The 21,412-nt window shown below is 43.2% G+C and overlaps 2 protein-coding genes across 7 annotated transcripts in view; one reads left to right on the forward strand and one right to left on the reverse strand.

Annotated features, from left to right (window-relative positions):
• LOC110524085 (rab GTPase-activating protein 1-like) overlaps positions 1-12,093 on the forward strand; it is a 172,305-nt gene extending 160,212 nt beyond the window's left edge. For 4 of the 6 annotated variants that reach the window (XM_036977902.1, XM_036977907.1, XM_036977905.1 and 1 more), the window contains 6 exons: positions 3,790-3,882; positions 6,814-7,029; positions 7,624-7,707; positions 8,130-8,201; positions 8,650-8,847; positions 9,538-12,093. In XM_036977902.1, the coding sequence (XP_036833797.1) occupies positions 3,790-3,882; positions 6,814-7,029; positions 7,624-7,707; positions 8,130-8,201; positions 8,650-8,847; positions 9,538-9,687 (813 nt within the window). In that variant the 3' untranslated portion in view covers positions 9,688-12,093. The other 2 variants (XM_036977903.1, XM_036977904.1) reach the window with 2 other exon arrangements.
• Positions 12,094-12,413: 320 nt separating this feature from the next.
• The window catches only part of LOC110524086 (calcium/calmodulin-dependent protein kinase type IV), a 30,975-nt gene continuing 21,976 nt past the window's right edge, over positions 12,414-21,412 (reverse strand). The window contains exons 6-11 of the mRNA XM_021603408.2: positions 20,132-20,222; positions 19,476-19,550; positions 16,582-16,657; positions 16,197-16,323; positions 15,313-15,465; positions 12,414-14,877 (exon numbers count right to left, since the gene is read on the reverse strand). Coding sequence (XP_021459083.2) covers positions 14,365-14,877; positions 15,313-15,465; positions 16,197-16,323; positions 16,582-16,657; positions 19,476-19,550; positions 20,132-20,222 — 1,035 coding nt within the window. The 3' untranslated portion in view covers positions 12,414-14,364. The remainder of the gene's footprint in view (positions 14,878-15,312; positions 15,466-16,196; positions 16,324-16,581; positions 16,658-19,475; positions 19,551-20,131; positions 20,223-21,412) is intronic.

The raw sequence follows: 21,412 nt of genomic DNA on the forward strand, positions 1-21,412 counted from the left end.
ATTATTCTTCCACTTTGACATTAAAGTATTTTGTGTATGACAAACATGACAAATCTATTTAAATCTGACTTTGTAACACAACAAAATGTGGAAAAAGTTAAGGGGTAGGAATACTTTGAAGTCACTAGTTAGCAAGCTAGCTAATAGTGCTAACGTTACTAGCTAGCTTGCTAGCGTCACTAGCTTGCTTGCTAGCGTTACTAGCTCGTCGCTTGCTAGCGTTACTAGCTAGCCGCTAGCGTTATTAGCTAGCCACTAGCTTACTAGCATTACTAGCCAGCACTACCAGCTAGCTACTAGGCTACTACTGGCTCTGCTAGCAGGTGCTAAAGCACAAGCAACAGTGGTTGTTTGGTTGTAGGGATTTTTGGCATTAACATTATATCAAAAAATTATCAAAACTAAATTAGCTTATTTTGTCAATGTATTTTTTTTTAATTACATTTTGTTACCCCTTTTCCTTCCCAATTTCGTAGTATCCAATTAGTAGTTAGTCATGTCCCATCGCTGCAACTCCTGTATGGAGAGCAGTGCGTCCTCCGAAAATCAACCCAGCCAAGCCGCACTGCTTTTTGACACAATGCCTGCTTAACCCGGAAGCCAGTCGCACCAATGTGTTGGAGGAAACACCGTACACCTGGCGACCGTGTTAGCGTGCATTGCCCCCGGCCCGCCACAGAAGTCGCTAGTGCGCGACGGGACAAGAACATCCTTGCCGGCCAAACCCTCCCCTAACCCGGACAACGCTGGGTCAATTGTGCGCCCCCCCATGGGTCTCCCGGTCACGGCCGGCTGAGACAGTGCCTGGACTCAAACCAGGACCTCTAGCGGCACAGCTAGAACTGCGATGCAGTGCCTTAGACCACTGCGCCACTTGGAAGGCCCTACTTATCCAACTTCGACACACTATGATACGAACACACTAACATAACGCCCTGGACCAGAGCCAATGCGTTGACTGGTATGTGCGTAGCACACTGACGCTCTGTAACACATTGAAAGGTTGCTCGTGCACATTCCAACTGAGATGCAAAAATCAAAAAATCACATGTGCTTTGCAATTCGCAGACCAGGGCTTCGTCAACTAATCTGCAGCTGGATGGTTCTTGCTGTCACTGCCTCCAATATATTTAACTTGGCATCATTTTGAATTGGAGATATTTTATGTGTTTAATGTATGGGATATTATAGCCTCGGGATTATATTTTGTATGGCATATTTTAGCATTAGGAGTATATTTTATTATTGGGAATATAATCATGCCTTGTAAATACGTTTTGTATGGCTAGACGGAAAGCTACTTCAGAGATGGCGAAATTAATCTGGGTGATGTTTGAATTATCTATAGTCAGCAACATTAGAGGGATATTTTAACTGGGTTTTTTGGGGTCTGAAGTTGTCATCATGGAAAAGGTGAGGGTGAAATAGTGTTGTCTTCTGCCACTTTCAAGGCTGTCTGTGGTCAGATATGACTGAGCGAGAGAGGGAATACATGAGTGTGAGAGAAAATGACGGGTGAGAGAGGGTTTTTGTTTTTGAGAAGGTTCCATATGTTGCTATGTGTCATCTAATATTAATATAATAATATAATATTCCCATGTAAGAGGGGAACTGAAGCTTTTAGTCTCATTTTGTTTTTTGGCTAGTACTCTTCAAGTAATTTCTGCAAGGAACTTCACACACACCCCCCTCAAGAGACAGTTGGGCTACTCATAGTCACTGTTTCTATAGCGAAGTGAGAACGCCATCAGCAATAACAGTAATACATTTCTAGAAATCAAATAAATACCTCAATATTAATGTGATAATCTAAAAAGCATTTTGCGTGTAGAACATCCGGACAAGCCTCTGTGTGGCATATTCTTTTTATTTTTTTAGATTTAAGCGCTGTCCTTTCATCAGTAGCTGGCTCTACATCTCTCTCTCTCGCTCTCTCCTATTCATATTGTTTTCAGATAATGTCTCCCATTTCTCTCCTCTCTCTCCGTGCTGGTCTCTATCTTATCTTTGCAGGGCGTCACACCTGAACAATGCTGATGTGCTGTCTTATCAACCACATATATTCAGTACCCATTTTAAGCTAACAAATACAACATAGAACCGGTTTGCCTGCTTTGATCTTTCTGTGGATTCCTTTCTTGTTTCTTACCTGTCTGTCAGGTAATGGGCCATAATATATTATATGATAACTGGAATGTGTGAGTTAATCACTGGGCCTAACATTCTATCAGGCTCAGAACAAACAATGTCTTTATTAGGGAATAGGATAGCAATAGGGTGTAATGCTATATTGTGTAACTGAGAGCACTTGAGAACTGCTTGACAACTCCAGTCACTGAGTAACTATGGTAAACTCGTGCAACCCCTACTCTCGCTTTATCCGTCTCTCGAATTCTCTCTTGCCCCCCTCCATCACACTCTCTCTCGCTACTGTACTTGCCATTTCTCTTTTGCTCATCCTTCCTTTTTGTCTTCTCTTTTTCTCAGCCAGAGAGCTCCTATCTCTTCCTCTCGTCTGTCTGCTCTCTATCTCAGACAGAGAGCTCCCATTTCTCCCTCCCTCTCTCGCTCTTTTTTCTCCTTTCCTTTTCTCCTATCTTTGGCAGTCTCAGCCGGTGAGCTGTGCCCCCCCCCCCCCCCCCTTCTCTAGGGGCATCTGGTGGCCGTATCCATGAACAAAGTCCCTCCCCTCTGTGACTCTTTACTCCCCAGACCTGTAATCCACATCCTAGCAGCAGCTACCATGGAAACGCCAAGGGCTGAGCAACCCTAGTCCCTGCACTCCACACAGCAGAAGAATACAATTTCTTTAGGCACGGGCCTGGCTGGCAGAGACCAAAGGTGTCGCCATGTTCTCTTGTATACACTGTGCAGGTGTATAATGTATCCTACCTTTAAAAAAAACAGTGTTCAGGTGTTGCAATTAGGATGAGGGCAGTCTGCTTTGTTATTTTTGAAGTAGTGTGTTCATGATACTTCTGTTACTGTGTTGTTCATATCCTTTGTTGCTTGTGCTTCTGCTGGGAAATAGAGGCTGAAGTGCTGCATGGAGTAGGAGGGTCATTAGGTATCCCTCAAATGAACAGGTGTACACACAGTAAATGTGCGCTGCACAGAGTAGGAGGGTCATTAGGTATGCCTCAGAGGGTAACCGCACGAATGAGACGCAGACGGCAGCCATTTTGTGCCAAGGCTAAAGACTCCTTACAGTTGATAAAATTCCCTAGAAAGAGCAGCGGATAGGGGTGCATTGATTTCGTTCGAAAAAAGAATGTTTCAACTGGGCCCACTGTTCTGTTCCATGTTGAAACGGGGGAAAAATAATACAAATGAAGCAAATCTAGTTTGGTGTTCTGTTGGTCCCTGGATCAGCAGATCACCCTGCTCACTGTAACCACAGCTCTGCGTTGTATCCATTCGGGGAGACACGGAACTGTACCCAGTTTGAATTCCTTTAATATACACCCTTGCTTCCTTTGTTCCTTGAAGGAATTGGACGGCAGCAAGTCATTTAATGCAAACAAATCCTTTGTATATGCCGTCACTTACAGATCAGTGATTTAGCCTAACTCGGGTAAGGGAGAAAATTATTCATTATTATTGTAACAGAACCCGGGCCCTACACCTTATTCTTTAGCCTTGTTAGTGTCACCATCTTGTGGTCGAAGACGTAACACTTTAAACACTTTCAATAAAGTTTCTTCAATTCAGCTCTTCGTTTGAGTTCAAGACAACCCCATCCACCCCATCCACCAACAATGCTTTTCCCTCTCCCGTCACCCCTTCCAGGTGCCCACCAAGAAGCTGAAGAAGTTTGAGAAGGAGTACCAGACCCTGAGAGACAGCCAGCTGCAGCAGGAGGACCCCGTCGACCGCTACCAGGTAAGAAACAGACTGCTCCGTTATCTTAACTACTGCTCCAGGATCAGTTTACTCTTACCTCCCATTCTGACGTCACCTGTTAGGTGGATATCTGACCCTGTATGAGTGGTTAGGGGCCTCACTTCTAGTGTCTCCCTGTTCAGCCACTACAATTACCCCGGTGTCTCCCATAGCTATTAGTGTTACTTCACAGGCATCCCCCCTTACTGTAACTGTATACCCCCTAAAGAATTGGATCTCAGAAAACGGTTTGTTTGTAGGTATAGATGACGCTTCGGGAAGTCTTTGGTATCCTACCTAAAGAAACAACATCTACGGGAAACGCTGATATCCTTCCCTGTAGACCCCAGTCCCACCCACTTTCTCTCTCCCCCCTCCCCCTCTCTCCCTCCAGTCTCGGCTCAGGTCTGTGTAGAACACTGCGCTGATCGTGGCAGACTACGCGAGGTGTACCCAGACTCAGTGGAGAGAGACTTTTGTTATGAGTGGAGGCCATAGACTTGTCCTGGTCAAAGATGAGGAAAAGAAAAGATATGTCTCAGGGCTTTCCTCTGTTCATAAGGCCGATTCTGAGTAACGAAACCGAATCGCCTGCGAACCTCGTCTAGTTGTAAAGTGAATGTGTGAATGAAACTGACGTCTCATTGTTTGTCAGAACAACCTGTAGAGTTGTGTCCATGTGGGATTAATTTTAGTATTACTGTTCATGTGAGAGAGAAAAAAAACGGACATTGAAGTTATAATTAGGCCGTGGCTGTTACAACCGGGCTTGGATGTGTTTTTGACCAGGCTAATGTTTTGTACATGTGCTGTGTAAAACCCCGTACCCCCAATGGCCTGCTGCCCTGGACAATTCGAATGGGCCAACGTCACAAAGTTTGTCACAAGGGCTGAATGTGACAGATACATGACAATTATAGGCATATCTGTTTTATTTGTGCTTTTTTTGTTTTCATTATTATTTCACGTTTTTAGTACTTCATGTGTGCTTTTTGAGTGTTATTCTTCACCATTTAAAGATGTATTTATTGAACCTTTTATTTATACAGATTTGTCTAATTGACATAAGAATCTATTTTGAAAGAGAGACCTGTTCATATATTTTGAGTGTGTGAACCGATGGGCTTGCCCTGTAGTTGTCATGTCTCTGTCATGTAGGCTAGATTCCGTTTCACCTCTCCTTCAGCCCCTTATTCATATTATTCACCAACTCTGCGACGTTCACCCCGTACGAAAGAACAGCAGGGCCTTTCGGCAAGGGGTTTGTGTAGCACAAATGCAGAAAGTTACGCCGCCATTACAGTTATTACTGACAAACGTTTGAAACGTTTTCAAGTTCATTGTTGTTTGGGACCATATTCCTGAGTGCTTTTTAATTTTTCAGAAGTTTTTATATATTGTATTCTTTTTTAACGATACCTTACAGTTGAATTTTGTTGTACCTACTGCAAGACTCACGTTGTGTTTACGTTCATGCTATTCTGAATGTGATGCCTAAAGCACAGAGTTTTTATTTGTTCTGACCCGACACAAAATACAATAAAGTTTATTTTGTAAAGAAAACATGTTGGATGAGATTCTAAGCCGTCTTTCCAGAGAGCCTGAGTCACATGAGTTTGAGCATCCTCGTTCCTCATAACGAAAGACATGCAAGGAAAGCAATTAGGATCCGTTTTAAGCCTGAAATGAGGCCACTGATCCGTTTGAAAATGTATCCTTTCCTTCCCTCCCTGAAGACCAATTCAACCATGTCAGATCAGAGATGACCTCAAAGAAAGAATAAGTAAGGAATGCATTTGAAAAGTATTTGGACAGGCCCCAACTGTTCATTTCAGTGTTAAAACTTAGTGGAGGTCTCGTAACGTTTCCTATGTGTCCCTCATCCCCTTCTCCCACCCCTAAACACATCAGCCTCTATGAAACACAGAGACCGGATACAGGGAAGTGAGAGGAGGAGACAGAGACCAGTGTTTTGCAAGATGGTGTGGAATGAACTAACTGACCTGTGAGTGTGAGAGAGAGAAAGAACTGACCCGTGAGTGTGAGTGTGTGTGTCTGTGTTGCTGTAGTATTTGTTCCCAGCATCATCATTGTTGTGACTCTGGATAGACCACAGTAAGAGGAGAAAGGTAAGCAGACTCCCAAATCTGAGTTTATGCAGCTTAGCTCAGTCTCCTGTCTGCTTACTGCCTGTTGTCGGGCTTCCTGTGCGCAAACGGTGCAGCGTTCTTGTTTCAGCCAAGATGCATCAAATCGTGAAGGGCGTGAACAGGATGGGGTTGGGTCAGGTGACTCAGCTTGGTCTCCATGACAACGGAAACATCTCCATCATTGTCATGTGAGACCACTTAGAGGCTGACAATCAAACATGATGGCCCTGGTCATAAGATCCTTTTTTATGGGCAACAATTACTTTCTGTGCCTGCCTGCCTGCGTGTGAGCCTGCCTGTTATATTTGAAATGGCGTTGAATGTATGCCAGTTTGTTGCATCGGATAACTGGTTATACGGTTTGCTTGGTTATTGTATATCGATGTTTGTTGGTCCTTCTCAGTTCTATTTTAAGGACCGTTGAACAAGCCTTCGTTTAAACACTGAAGCGTCGGGGCGAAATGGCACTAAACCTAGTCAACCAGTACAACAGGGATGTGGTTGTTACTGTACAATAAGGGGCAGGAAGTTCAAATGAAGGTCATAACGTTAGCTGTGTACTGTGTGTGTATGTGTGTGTGTGTGCTTGCTTGCTGTGTGTGTAGCAAATTAACTGTCGCTACGTTTGCAGAAAGAACAGCTTCTTGTGTAAGTGTTTCTCCACATACTGTGCATAGTCTTATTGTGTGTGTGTGTGTGTGTGTGTGTGTGTGTGTGTGTGTGTGTGTGTGTGTGTGTGTGTGTGTGTGTGTGTGTGTGTGTGTGTGTGTGTTGCCCACAGAGAGAGAACCGTCGTCTACAGGAGGCCAGCATGCGTCTGGAGCAGGAGAACGATGACCTGGCCCACGAGCTGGTCACCAGTAAGATCGCCCTGCGGACCGACCTGGACCAGGTGGAGGACAAGGCAGACGTGCTGAACAAGGAGCTGCTCTGCACCAAACAGCGCCTGGTGGAGACGGAGGAGGAGAAGAGGAGGCAGGCGGAGGAAACCGCACAGGTAATATAGCACACGGGTTGCCAGATCTGTTTAAGCCAGCGGTATCACAACAGCATGGTCATATTTTCATGATGACAATGGGGAAAGTAACTTTGGCTGTAGCAGAAACAGATCCGGCAACCAGGCTAAACGAAGATCGAGAATTGAATACAATTAAATTGCTAAGGTTCCCGAAAATTTTGCGACCCTTGATTAGCCACCAAGTGTACAGACTGTTGTTCCAGCTTCAGCGCTACTCAGCAGGACAACCATTTGGCTGTATTTGGTGTGTTTAAAAACCCTGCAGCTTTTTCCTGTGAAACCTGCAGGCCTTTTTCCTTCTCCCAGGTCTTAATTGTGGTGATAAGGATGATCAATGTTACGGTTGATTTTCTTTCTTCTTCTACAGATATAAATCGACATGCTCTTTCGCATAGACATTAAATCAGTTATGATACCGTCGTTACCATTTTCCTGAGGTATAAACGATAAGAGGCACTTCACGCAAAGGTTACTCTCGTTTGTCTTGGTTTATGTCACATTGTCTCCCAATGTCAGTGTCCGGTGTCTGCAGAACGTAAAGTAGCAAAGTGCCCTCTTGCCCTGTCTGTCCAGATCAAAGAGGTGTTCAGGAGAGAGCTGGAGAAAGCTGAGTCGGAGATCAAGAAGACCACGGTCATCATCGCTGAATACAAACAGGTAGGATCCGGAGTCACGCCGGAGAGGCGAGCGTCGCGTGTAGCCGTCATTCTAACCGCGTCGCCTTCACTTTTTTCGACCCAGATACAATACTATGAATCCTAATCCTACAGTGTCCCAAAAGTCCCATTCAATCTTAATTGAGATAAAAATCTTCTGTATTTGATGGTGTTCCGGTATATCTCAAAGGTCAATGAAGGTGTCCAGTGAATGTGTAAATGCTTTGTAAACAACAAGTAACAGCCCTCAAAGTCAACTCTGGACCTCAAAGCCAGTTAGTTCCACAGTTTAAAAAAAGTGTTCCACTCTAATCAAGGACTGTTCATTATCAGGTAGAACAGAAAAGCAGCAGGCTCCAGACCTTGTAGGGTAAGAGTTGAATAACCCTGCAGTAAAGGTTGTCCTCCTGTGTGTGTCCCCAGATCTGTTCTCAGCTCAGTACCCGGCTGGAGAAGCAGCACGCTGCCACCAAGGAGGAGCTGGACATCATCAAGGTAGTAATGATGCAGGGCAATGATGCACACAGTATGTGTTATGTGACACCATATTATTTCTAATATTTTAGTTGTATATCTCCTGTGTTTTTGTTGTACCTTGTTATTTTATTTTTTTGAATTACATTGTTATTGATGACTGCGTGGTTGGGGTTAGAGCTGTCAAGAAAGGCATTTCACTGTACTTGTGACATTAAAACTTGAAGCTATGCCGTTATCTGTGTTATTGGTGTGCTGTGCTTTTGTGATCGATGGTTTTATTGAGCTGCTGCCTTGGTCATGTCTCTGACCTTAACAATGGGCTTCCTGGGTGTGGGGAAATAAATAAATAAAGTTGAAATAAAAATAAATGATTGTGATATGACAAACAGCGGTAGGCATTATGACAACAATGCGTAACTGTACGTGTTGCTTCCGGTACGTGCGTGCTCCTCCTCTCTCCCTACAGAGTAAGGTGATGGCGTGTGAGCGCTGCAGGGAGGTGTTCAGTAAAGAAGGTCCTCTGCAGATACCCCCTCCCAGCAGAGACAACAGGGACAGTGAGCTGGATGAGGAGAAGGACTCCCTGAAGTCTCAGCTCAGAGAACTGGAGCTAGAGCTGGCCCAGACCAAACTACAGCTAGTGGAGGCCAAGTGCAAGATGCAGGTCAGATTCTATGCAGGCAGCAGCACTGCGGTATCTCACTCAATGCAGGGTCATTCCGTGTCCTTCCAGCAAGTCATGACACCCACCACTTCTCAGATTGTTCTGAAATCGTTTCTGTAATTAGAAAAAACGATGAGATAAGCATTCCCGAAGCGTTGTTGTGTTGCGAAATAATTTGATCTCTGAGAAATTAAGCTAATTGATTGCACCCAAATTGGCATTTTTTATTTATTTTATTTGTAGGATTCATATAATCTTCTCTGACTGACAGAGATCAGATTATATTTCAACGGAATGATGTTTCAGAAACAGGTGAGATAAGCATTCCTAACTAGAGAAACGAGTTCAGGACAATCTGGGTGTCGAAGTCCTCTTTCTTGTGCTTTTTTGAGGTGGAACGACTCTGTAGTACAATAAAGTAGTATATATACACGCCTTCTGACAGTTGGTCCGAAGCCATTGGATATGCGTGCTCTATTTTCTATCCCTTTTGACTATTCATGATGTATTATGGTGGCTGACTCATGCTTGCTGTGATGACTAATATTCAGGCTTGCTGTGATGACTATTCATGATGTATTATGGTGGCTGACTCATGCTTGCTGTGATGACTAATATTCAGGCTTGCTGTGATGACTATTCATGAGTAATATGCTGGCTGTTTTATTCCTTTATTCTGTCCATCCTCAGGAGTTGGAGCACCAAAGGGGCATCCTGATGAACGAGATCCAAGCGGCCAAAAATTCCTGGTTCAGCAAGACCCTGGGCTCCCTGAAAAGCTCCGGGGGCAGCGCCTCCCAGTCCCAGCCCCCCTCTTCCCCCAAAGAGGGGCCCCTGTAAGCCCCTACAGAGACCAACCTGTCTGGGGGGGGGGTCTACTACAGTATATGCACAGGAGAAGTTATGAACACTAGCTAAATAACACCTGAGACAATGCAGTATTTCGTTTCCGGGGAGGGGGAGGGATTGCCACAGAACAAAGTTTGTCCTTTACACATCTTCCTCTCTCTCAAGCCACTCCACTGGCCCAGCCACCCTCAGTCACTTCTTCAATTCAGCTTTGATGAGACTTGACTGTGTCACGTGTCATCCTTCGTGGTGTGTGAAACCAAGATGGAGAATGACTGATAAATCTAGTGGGTTGTCATTTACACTGTAGGCCGGGGCTCAGAATTCTCTTCAGCAAAATGGGGTCTTTGAAGTGAGAGGATTGCAGAGTGTTATAGGAACTCTGTAGGTCCTTAGCAGCGCCATAGTGGACATTCACTACAGCACCGCCCCCTAGTGGTTCTGTATCGCTACTGCTGAGTATAGCTTATCAGCAGGATATGTGGCTGACTGATATGCTGAGAACTTTAACAAACCTAAATGCTTTGGCAGCCTTGACCCCGACTTGCAAGGATTGCGCAGCAGTTACCGGCAGTAGTTTACCGTCTTAATTTTAGGAATATATATTCGCTGCTTAAACAAAGGAAACTACTTATACAAGCATCTTCTGCATAACATATCTTTACAGCATTCCAAAAGGGGACACTGCATTCAGAATCTAAAAACAAAATCTTGTTTGTTCTTTATGGTAATATTACATAAACTATGTTGTCCTATAAATATGTATAACTAATTATTGGTCATTTTTAATCTTGTACAGTTCTAAAACAAAAAAGGAAGAAGTGCTCTGTACATTAATTGTTTAGTTTTTTTAGTGTTTAGAATTTGAATGTCGTCTTTGTAGATGTTGACATAACTAAGCACAGTGTGTAAAGGTCTGAGTCAGGTGCATCTCTGTTCACCCAGAAGTCAAATCATAGGTAAACTGCGTGACTAACGTCTGTTGTCCATGTGTTTTGGAAATGGAGCGTTCCCGGCAAGAACGAGGTCTCCATCCTCGCTTAAAGGAAACTCTCGGGCCAAAGAGTTTTATCCGAAAGACCGGAGGTAACCTAACTAATGTGATGGCTACAGTACGGTTTAGGAATGACCCGCCCCATCTCTTCTTTTGGCAGCAGTAATCTGACTCTACTTTGCTGCTTTAACTGGACCCAACAGCTACTTTACAAAGCCAGACACTCACCTAACCATGTCCTGTGAATTGGGGCAGTATAATGTACCACAGACACGGTTTCCTATTGCATATGAAACGTCATGACGATCCAATTAAATCGCACAATAGTATTTCACTCCTCTGATGATCATTTTTTATGATGAGGTGAACAACATTCCAAAATGTCTATCCAAGCCAAGGTGCCCATGTGGTCAACTAATATGTTGGAAACTCTCTCAATAGCAATGCCCATGTGGTTTAGCATATGTTGGAAATTACACTCAGTTTCTAGAGCCATATAAATGGCTGTTTTTTGCTGTCTCATATCACTGCTCTGTGTATACCTGTATGAATTCACACACTTGTATGTGTGTCCAGCACCGACTAGTTCCGGTTGAAATGGTTTGCTTCCTTTTTTTCGGCGAAGCAGTGACTTTTTCTTAAGCCCAGATCCATGTAAACGAAAGAATTGGAAGAAAGCCGTCTCAATATATTATACTCTGAAAGGATCGTCACCTGTGCCATGATGACATACCTGTCCGCCATTTTAAGAGCAGGATGCTACTACAGAGGGATCCGGGTCACGTCCCATTTGTCTTAACCCACTTCCTTTCCTCACCTCCATTCCTTCGTGAACACGGATCTGAAAAACCTTGACGGTTGATTGAATGTAATATGATGCTGTCCAGGCGTTTCGCCTATTAGTGGTTACAATGGAAAGGTAAAGACATAAGGAAGCCAGTTAAGAGTCATTTAGGACACGGCCATGTTTTTCGATGTGTTACGTGACGAATTTCAAGGCGCTTTAGCCAGTGTCATATTAAGTTTAACGAGGTCCCGGCCTCTGTATGTTATGTGCACTAACATTAATATCGTAAACACTATTTTAAATGTTCATTTTGTTATTCAGAGAACAAATCTACTTTCTTTTGTTATAATTCCTATTTGTTTCTGTTGTTGAGAAGACAGTGGGCAAATTATAATCCAACTACAACGATGCAAAAAAAATAACTTCAGATTCACAATATTGTACAGTAAACTATACATCAACCGTTGTTCTGCTTTAGTTTCCAACATGTTGGAGTTGTCCCTCCATTTTCCTCGTCATGCCCACGTGAATCAGTGACATGCTCGAACTCTAATGGTATTTTCTGTACTGTAATCGTCTGACGTACATCAATAAAATTCCGTTCTCTGTCCACCAATTTTGATTATTCTTTCATTGTTTCGTTTCATGGTTTTTCTTTTATCTCCAGTTCAAACAAAATAACAAAGCGGAGACCCTGCCACTGTTTTGCTAAACAGCTGAGGTAGTTTTAATCATATTTTGAGGAAATAGTTTTTTTTTTATTATTACATTGTTCACAAAGAATGGAGTAAAATGTGCATATTTTGGGCTTTGATTGGGTACGACCGTTGAACTAAGTGTCTACACCGAGTGTACAAAACATTAGGAACACCTGCTCTTTCCATGACATAGCTGTCACCTGGTCAGTCTATGGTCCCTTATTGATGTTACCTGTTAAATCCACTTCAATCAGTGTAGATGAATGGGAGGAGACGGGTTAAGCCTTGAGACAGTTGAGACATGGATTGTGTATGTGTGCCATTCGAAGGGTGAATGGGCCATATAGAAGATGCCTTTGAATGGGGTATGGTAGTACAGTAGGATTTGTGTCAAGAACTGCAACGCTGCTGGGTTATTCATGCTCAACAGTTTCCCGTCTGTATGAAGAATGGGCTGCAACTCAATATTAGGAAGGTATTCTTAATGTTTTGTACACTCAAACATGAATGATATACACTAAGTCCAATTATCTATGAGCCAACGGCCTCTTTAATCAAATCAAACGTGTGGAGGAGATTCTCATATCAGCAGCTTGTTATAAAACCTCCCAAGGCAATATTGGACTTGAAAATCAACGTTTTATTCCTTTTATATCAGCACACAGCAACTACCATCTTTAAAATATATTTCTGTAGAATACAATAATCAAATCCAATTCATTTAGATTATTTTGATATGATGAAACATACAAAAGGTGTACACCTCCACTACACTCCCCCTCTGACTGATGTTAAATCATCTCATGTTTTCTTAAATATGTCATCTTCCCCAAAAATATTAAAAAGGTAGGGTACATTTATTTTTAGAAATGAAAAATGGGAAACTGAGAAACTACAAAACAAACACAACTGTTAACTACATCCCCACCAATCCCCAAATAAAGCATTTGTAAGCAATAATAATTATCAGTAAAATATACATACTTTATACATTTCATAGGTGTAAATGTATGGTTTATACATGTGTTATCATGTCAGCAACATAATCCAATTTGGCAATGAAAGCGAGTGAGAATACATGTTAGCAGGTGAAGGTTGGCCCTTAAATTAGAAATTGACTATTTTAATGACACACTTCCATTTGCTCAGTTATTTGAGTTCCATCGAGAAAACATTCACCTCGCAGGTTTTTACCTGGCACTGACAATATCATTCTAATGTTGCAGAAAGAGACTGCTTCGCCTGATACAGTACCTCAACTCATCTAATCATTTCTTTACAGATGTTGCTTCTACTGGGTTGGAAGCCCCTGTACAAAAAAGGAGGTAGAGAGACTGGTAGCTCCAGTGAGGTTGTTGAGATGATTACCATGTATGTTCCTTCATCAGATAACTACCACAGAATGAGGTTTTACAACCCTTTTTGGGTAAACAACTGAATGAGAAAATTGGTTTCAGCCTCAAATTAAGCTCCACTGTTCAGCCATATATATATTTCCAAAGGAATAAAAGTGCAATTTGACTTAGATAGTAAACGACTAGCAGAGTGAATGTTTTTTTGCGATCTATATAGATTAATCTGATAATATACAGTGCAAACATTGGATCATTACAATTAATTCAAAATACACCGTAAATATATTCAGAAGCTCACAAATACAATATCTTTACTACCTGAATGCTATGCAAGAAGGAGAGGGTTATGTACAGTATATATATATATATATATATATCCACGTATTTGCATATGAAGTCAGTAGATTCCAACATTGAATAGTAGAAAGGTGTAGAGTATACAAAGTATGAAATCAAGTTGTCTTTTCAAGTGGCATTCCCCGTTCAGAGAGGCCTTAAAGTAGAGGCCTTAAAGTAGAGAAGTTTACAGCAAGTCGGCAACAGTTGAAACCAAAGTCAAAAGCTCATTTGCACATCCAAGTCTCCAAACTCGTTGCGCACAGCAAGGGAAAAAAATAAATATCAAGTTATGTATAGCACTAGTCTTTTGTCCCGGATCAAAACGGATATGAGGCGAGATCTGAACAAAGACATCCGTTCCGCCATCCTTCCTCCTCCGTGTTGTCATCTACCATCTCACACTACAGCAACAACGGCCATCAGCCATCTTAGAACAACGGTCGGAGCTCCTAGGTGAGTGTCGCCACCCTCTTTCTCTTTGGTACCTGCCACTCACTAACACTGGGTCGTTTTACTGCCAGACTCCACCCCCATGGTGAATCCATTGCCAAGGCTCTTGGGGCTTGGGGGACTGGTCTGGACTGAGGAGGAGGTCTCCCGCTTGGTGGAGGCGGAATCCATCGAGGAGCAGCTCTTCTTGGGCACCCTGGGCCGTACCACCGCCGTCTTGGGAATGACCGACATCTGTCTCTGTCCATCAATTCCCCTTAGTGGGGGCCTGGTGGGCAGACAGGTGGGGGAGGAAGCCCCAGACAGTAGAGGAGGGATGGGCCTGGGATTGCGTGGCGGCAGGGGCGGAGGGCACTGGTCCTCCTCATCCTGGGTCAGGGTGGTGTCTGTGCCCTGGTTGGCCTGACCCTCCTGGGGGTCCTGATCCGGGGGAGGGTCCTGCTGCATGCTGCCCTGCCTGGAGGTGGTCTTGTCGGATCCGGGAATATCGCAGCTGTCCGTGCGCCGCCGGGAGCCCTCGTGCATGCGGCTGGTGGCCACCACGGCCTTCATGATAGCCTGCAATCAGAGAAACATGGCACACCACTGTCAGTCACCAAGCCTGCCACGAGCCATCTTATTGCAATGTAATATTGGCAATAGAGAAGACAATTTCTTGAGGCATAGATCCCAATCAAGACGGTGGTAGAGCCACAAGCTTACATTTCCAGAGACAATCAGAGCAACATCCAACCATTCAAACTGCAATGTTTGTTGTTGCCCATTGTCGTCTGACATGGTCAATTACTTTTTAATTTTTCCCTTCAAATTAATGGAACAGCTGGAGCGGGATCTACATTAGCTTTTAAGCTAATTGATGCGTTGTAATTTTTTTAGCATAGGTTTGTCAATGATGATTCTAGCAGTGCTTTCCCTTCCATTTAAAAAAAGAATGCACGTTTACTTGATTCTACATTGCCCTATTTGGGACCCAAAATGAATCCCATTGCTCACCTTGAGTTTGCGCCGGGCGTTGAACTCCTGTAGCTTCCTTTGAGTGGTGTCCATGTGGGAGAAGCGGGCAGCCTTGCCCAGTACCCAGGGGTGCTCCAGGGCCTCCTTCACCGTCAGCCTCTTGTGATGGTCCTGCACTATCAGCTTACTGACCTAAGGGGGACAGACAATGGGACAGGTTGTTATTAAACATAATTCAAAACCAAAAAATGAATATGCATAACCATGCTAATATAGAGTATAACCAGATTTGCTTGAATCTGGCCCTGAGCGAGTTTTTTTTTTTTTTTTACAGAGAAACAGGGGAGATTATTTTTAATTGGGAGTTTATGATTTTTTTTATTCATCGAAGTGAAATAGTTGTGAAATATTAAACAGAATATAGTGTAGGGGTCGGCAAACACAGGACCTGCGGGACGTTTTTTTTGGTGAGAAATTATTTAAATAAAATATTTTTTGAGGCTTAGTTGTTGTCAATTTGCACTGTACAAAATATTAGAATTATGTTTCGGCCCCCAACCATCCGCTCTGACCAAAATTGTCCCTCGGCTGAATCTAGTTGCCTACCCCTGAGAATGGGTGTAACGCAACATATGCTCAGCAGTAATGCATTTTCTGCCATATGGGGTTTTCTTCTGGCCCTGATGAAGCCCGAGACAAATTGCATTCTCCTAAAATAAAGGGTAACATATATTTTCCTAAATTTAACAAACCAATATATTGTATTTGTCAAACCAGTTGTGTAAAACATGTATTAAGGGCCTGCAATCAAATAAAAAGAACAGACGTTGTACATTTACAGTATTTACATAATTCAATCATTAACAAAGAAAAAAAGAAATAATAAAAGCCTCTGGAGTGCAACGCTTCGCATCGAAACTCACCAAGTCCTTAGCGTTGAGGGAGACCTCATCCCACCAGGGGGAGACAAACTCATAGTCGCAGTTGAGGATCCGGCTGTACATATACTGGTCTCCCCTCGGATCGAAGAAGGGTTCAAACCCACACAGCCTGAGGGGAAAGGCAACATTTCCCTCTGATTATTTGTTTTGCCACTTTCACTACTTGTTTTAAAGACATATACGTTTTAAAGACATAAGACCCCGCTCTAATAGACTTGCAACGGTGTACTACATCAGAAATCCATATGACACGAGGAAAGGGCGAGATTAGCTGCGATACTGTAATGAGAGGACTTCAAATTGCCAGCTACCCACTCTGAGTACATGCAGATCTTGGGACAGATTTTTAAATGTTTTTTTAACTCACAAGATGTACAGGATGACTCCCACTGACCACATGTCCACTTCAGGACCATAGGCATTGCCTCGGAGGATCTCTGGAGCTGCAGGGGAGAGAGTGAGGGATGGAGGGCCAGCTGTCAGCTCCCACACAGGACACTTCTTTTTGACTCATATCAGTCTCTCAAACACTATGTACTATCAATGTTATTTCTGTTGATGCTGTACTCTATAATCTCCATTAAAGCATGCACTACAGTATATCTGTAAATACAACTTAAACACACTATATATATATATATATATATATATATATATATATATATATATATATATATTTGTTTGTTTTATTTTGTGGTTGAGGATGATTTATTTGACTGATAGCGATCCCACAATGTATGTAATATATCTCCAGTGCTTTCAGGAAATATTCATACCCCTTGAATTCCACATTTTGTCCTGTTACAACCTGCATTCAAAATGGAGTAAATAATTGTTCTTTCTCACACACCTATCTGCACACAAGTGAAAACATGTTTTTAGACTTTTTGCAAATGTATTGGAAATGAAATACGGAAATATCTCATTTACGTAAGTATTCACCCCTAAGTCAATACTTTGTATAAGGACCTTAGGCAGTGATTACAGTCTTTCTGGTTAAGTCTCTAAGAGCTTTGCACACCTGGGTGTTTTTTTACCCATCAACCAATAGGTGCTTTTCAGAGTTTAGCATTAAGGCCTGCAGTTTGAGCAAGGCTTTAGAGACTTACCCAGAAAGACTCACAGCTGTAATCGCTGCCAGAGGTGATTCTAACATGTATTCACTCAGGGGGTTGAATACTTATTTAATAAACAAAAAATTACAATTAAATCAACTTTAATCTTTAACTTTAACAAAATGTGGAAAAAGCCAAGGGGTGTGAATACTTTAAGGCACTGAATATAATATTGTAATGAAACAGGCAGGGAGTGTAGCGCGAACCTTCTGGTCCGAAGCCCTGTGCCATCGACTTGTGCCACGAAGGTATGCCTAAATTTGCCTAAATAACTACCTGTAGCCATGAAAGGCTGGTCATGGCTCATATCAACACCATAATACCAGAATCCCTGGTCCCACTCCAATTCACATACCGCCCCAACATATCCACAGATGACGGAATCTCTATTTCACTCAACACTACCCTAGCCCACCTGGACAAAAGGAACACCTACATGAGAATGCTGTTCATTGACTACAACTCAGCGTTCAACACCATAGTGGCCTCCAAGCTCATCACTAAGCTAAGGACCCTGGGACTAAACACCTTCTGCAACTGGATCCTATACTTCCTGACGGGCAGCCCCCAGGTGGTGAGGATAAATCCGCCACGCTGACCCTCAACACGGGGCCCGTAAGGGGTGTGTGCTTAGTCCCCTCTTGTACTCCCTGTTCACCCACGACTGCGTGGCCACGCACAACTTAAACCCCATCATTAAGTTTGCCAACGACACGACGATGGTAGGCCTGATCACCAACAACCATGAAGGAGAAGGTCCGAGACCTGGCAGTATGGTGCAAGGACAACAACCTCTCCTTCAACATGAGTAAAACAACGGAGCTGATCGTGGACTACAGTAAAAGGAGGGCTGTGCATGCCCCCATTCACGTGGGTTGTGGTGGAGCGGGTTGAGAGCTTCAAGATCCTTGGTGTCCACATCACTAAGGACCAATCATGGTCCAAACACACCAACACAGTTGTGGAGAGGGCCCGACAATGCCAATTCCCCCTCAGGAGGCTGAAAAGACTTGGCATGGGACCTCAGATCTTCAGATTTGGCATGGGACCTATGCACCATCGAAAGCATGGAACTGGTTGCATCATAGCTCGGTATGGCAACTGCTCGGCATCCGACTGCAAGGCGCTACAGAGAGGTAGTGGGTACGGACCAGTACATCACTGGGGCCGAGCTTCCTGTCATCCAGGACCTCTATACCAGGCTGTGTCAGAGGAAGGCCCTATAAATTGTCAGAGACTCCATCCACCCAAGTCATAGACTGTTTTCTCTGCTACTGCACGGCAAGCGGTACAGGAGTGCCAAGTCACGGGCCAAAAGGCTCCTTAACAGCTTCTACCCCCAAGCCATTAGACTGCTGAACAGTTAATCAAATGTCTACCAGGACTATTTACATTGCCCCCCTTATTTTATTCTTTTTTTGCACTGACTGTCTTGTACAGGCTCGATGTACACTCACTGGACTCTAACTACACACTTACAAATACTACAGACACACACATGGTCACAGACAAAACACACACATGCATATTGATGCCACCCATACTCACACACACACACACACACACACGTTCACATTCCTTCACCCTCTTCACATACGTTGCTGCTACTCTCTGTGTATTATCTATGCATAGTCACTTAACCCCTACCTACATGTACATACTATCTCAATTATCTTGACTAAACCGTACCCCCGCACATTGACTCGGTACCCGTACCACTTGTAACTAGCCTCGTTACTTTTATTTTGTGTTACTATTTTTCCTTTTTATTTTTTTACTCTGTATTGTTTGGTTAAGGGCTCGTAAAGTAAGCATTTCACCTGCTGTATTCGGCGCATGTGACATACAATTTCATTCGAAGAGTCGATATCCGTACTTAGAAACCAGAGTCGCTACAGTATATATAATATTTCCTAGCCAAACCCGGATTTCCCCTTTTTAAAGTCACACACTGTAGTTTTCATTTCCTTTCATTAGTGTCACCTTACAATTTGTTTTGTTATGGCTCAATGGTAAGCACCGAACAATAACCAGTATGGTAGTGTGACTCATCTCTAGCACACGACACAGTACGCAACAACAGACTGGTACGAGCCTGATCCTACGATTGTATTCTCATTAGGATAACTGTTAATCCATAACTCACCGCAGTATCCAGGTGTGCCACACACCGTCTTCATGGTCACTTGTTCATCTATTATCTTCGAGAGGCCAAAGTCAGCTGTGAAGATCAGATAAGGGTTTAGTCTCATTGGCCTTATCGTCTTTTATTCTGTATCATTCATGTACTGTATGCCACAGAGGAATAGTTGATCTTTACAAGACCACTACTTGTGAATTATGGGCAGGAGTTACAAAAGAAAACAAAGTAACACATGCCATATCACAGGAATGTCTGTTCCTGTGTGGCTCAGTTGGTCGAGCATGGTGCTTGCAAAGTCAGGATTTAGGGTTCGATTCCCGCTGTGGCCACCCATACAAAACAATGTATGCGTGCACTACCGGAAGTCACTTTGGATAAAAGTGTCTGCTAAATGTCATATACACTGTGTTTATATTATTATATTAAGGTCCAGATCCCAGATCAGGCCATATTCCTGCAAGAACTCCTACCAGTAATATTTTCTCATCTAAATATGAGAATAATTAAATAAATAAAACATTTGGCATTTTCATATTTTGACCAAACTGCAAACGGTGGCACTCCCAGTCAGTGCCACCACCTATTTAGCTAGGAAATTGTCAGTTTTATCAAGGAAGGTGTCAGTTCTGTAGCCTTAGTCTACAGGTACGTGTGGTTACCTATCTTAAGCCGGGCGTCCAAGGAGAGGTCAGCGTAGAGAAGGTTTTCCGGTTTCAGGTCACGATGCACCACCCCATTCTCATGCAAATACTGTGACACAAAACACAAAAGAACAAAACAGTTGCCACCTTAGTTGAATCCATTGACTGTAAATCGCCCTGAATAAGAACGCCTGTTAAATGACCAAAAATGGCAAATGAAGTGCGTCGCTGGGAGCATGTGTCGAAACTGAAAGGATCGAAAGAAAGGGAGTGCTGCGCTCAGATCACCATCATCCATTCAAATCTTTCCTTAACATTATAATTATTTCACAATACCGATGAGGGATCGGCACCTAGTCGAGATATTACCACCTACGGCTGCAAATATTCAAGCGACTTATTGACGCTTTCCTGAACCAGTGTTTGTACATTAGAGACCTCTCTGACACCGAGGAAGCTCAGATTCAAACTCTCATTCACCCAGAAGTGGCACCACAGAACCCAGTGGCTTGGTGGGGGAAAAAAACTATTCTGGGGCCCGTAGTTTTTCCTGATCGTGTAACCTAACCTGGTAAAACTCTAGACCTTATACGGTATGATGTGATTCATCTGTTGTAAAAAAGGATGCAGAGAGAAAAATAATATAGAAATAAGAACAGAAGGAATAAATACACAATGAGTAACAATAACTTGGCGAGATACAGGCGGTACCAGTACCAAGCTGAAGTGCAGGGGTATGAGGTAATTGAGGTAGATATGAATAAAGTGACTAAACAACAGGATAGATAATAAACAGTAGTGTATGTGATGGGTGAAAAGAGCTGATACAAAAAAATGGTTTACGCAGATAGTCTGGGTAGCTATTTGGTTAACACGTAAACTAACTATTTAGCAGTCTTTAGGCTTGGGGATAAAAGGTGCTCAGGGTCCTGTTTGTTCCAGACTTGGTGCATTGGTACGCTTGGCGTTTTACTTGGCTCATCGCGCTCTAGCAACTCCTTGTGGCGGGCCCGGGCACCTGCAGTCTGACCTCTGTCGTCAAACGGTGTTTCCATGTTGGTGCGGCTGGCTTCCGGATTAAGCGGGCGGGTGTTAATTAGCGCGGTTTGGCGGGTCATGTTTTGGAGGACGGACGACTTGACCTTCGCCTCCCGAGCCCTTTGGACAGTTGCTGCAATGAGATCGAAATTGGAAGGAATAAATAAATAAAAATAGGCCTATTGTTTATATTTGCATTCAACTCGGTTTTTATTTAAAGTATATTTTTATATGTCGCTTGTTTGTATCATTTGCAAAGAC

Source organism: Oncorhynchus mykiss, chromosome 5 (assembly GCF_013265735.2).
Source record: "Oncorhynchus mykiss isolate Arlee chromosome 5, USDA_OmykA_1.1, whole genome shotgun sequence".
Classification (NCBI taxonomy): Eukaryota; Metazoa; Chordata; class Actinopteri; order Salmoniformes; family Salmonidae; genus Oncorhynchus; species Oncorhynchus mykiss.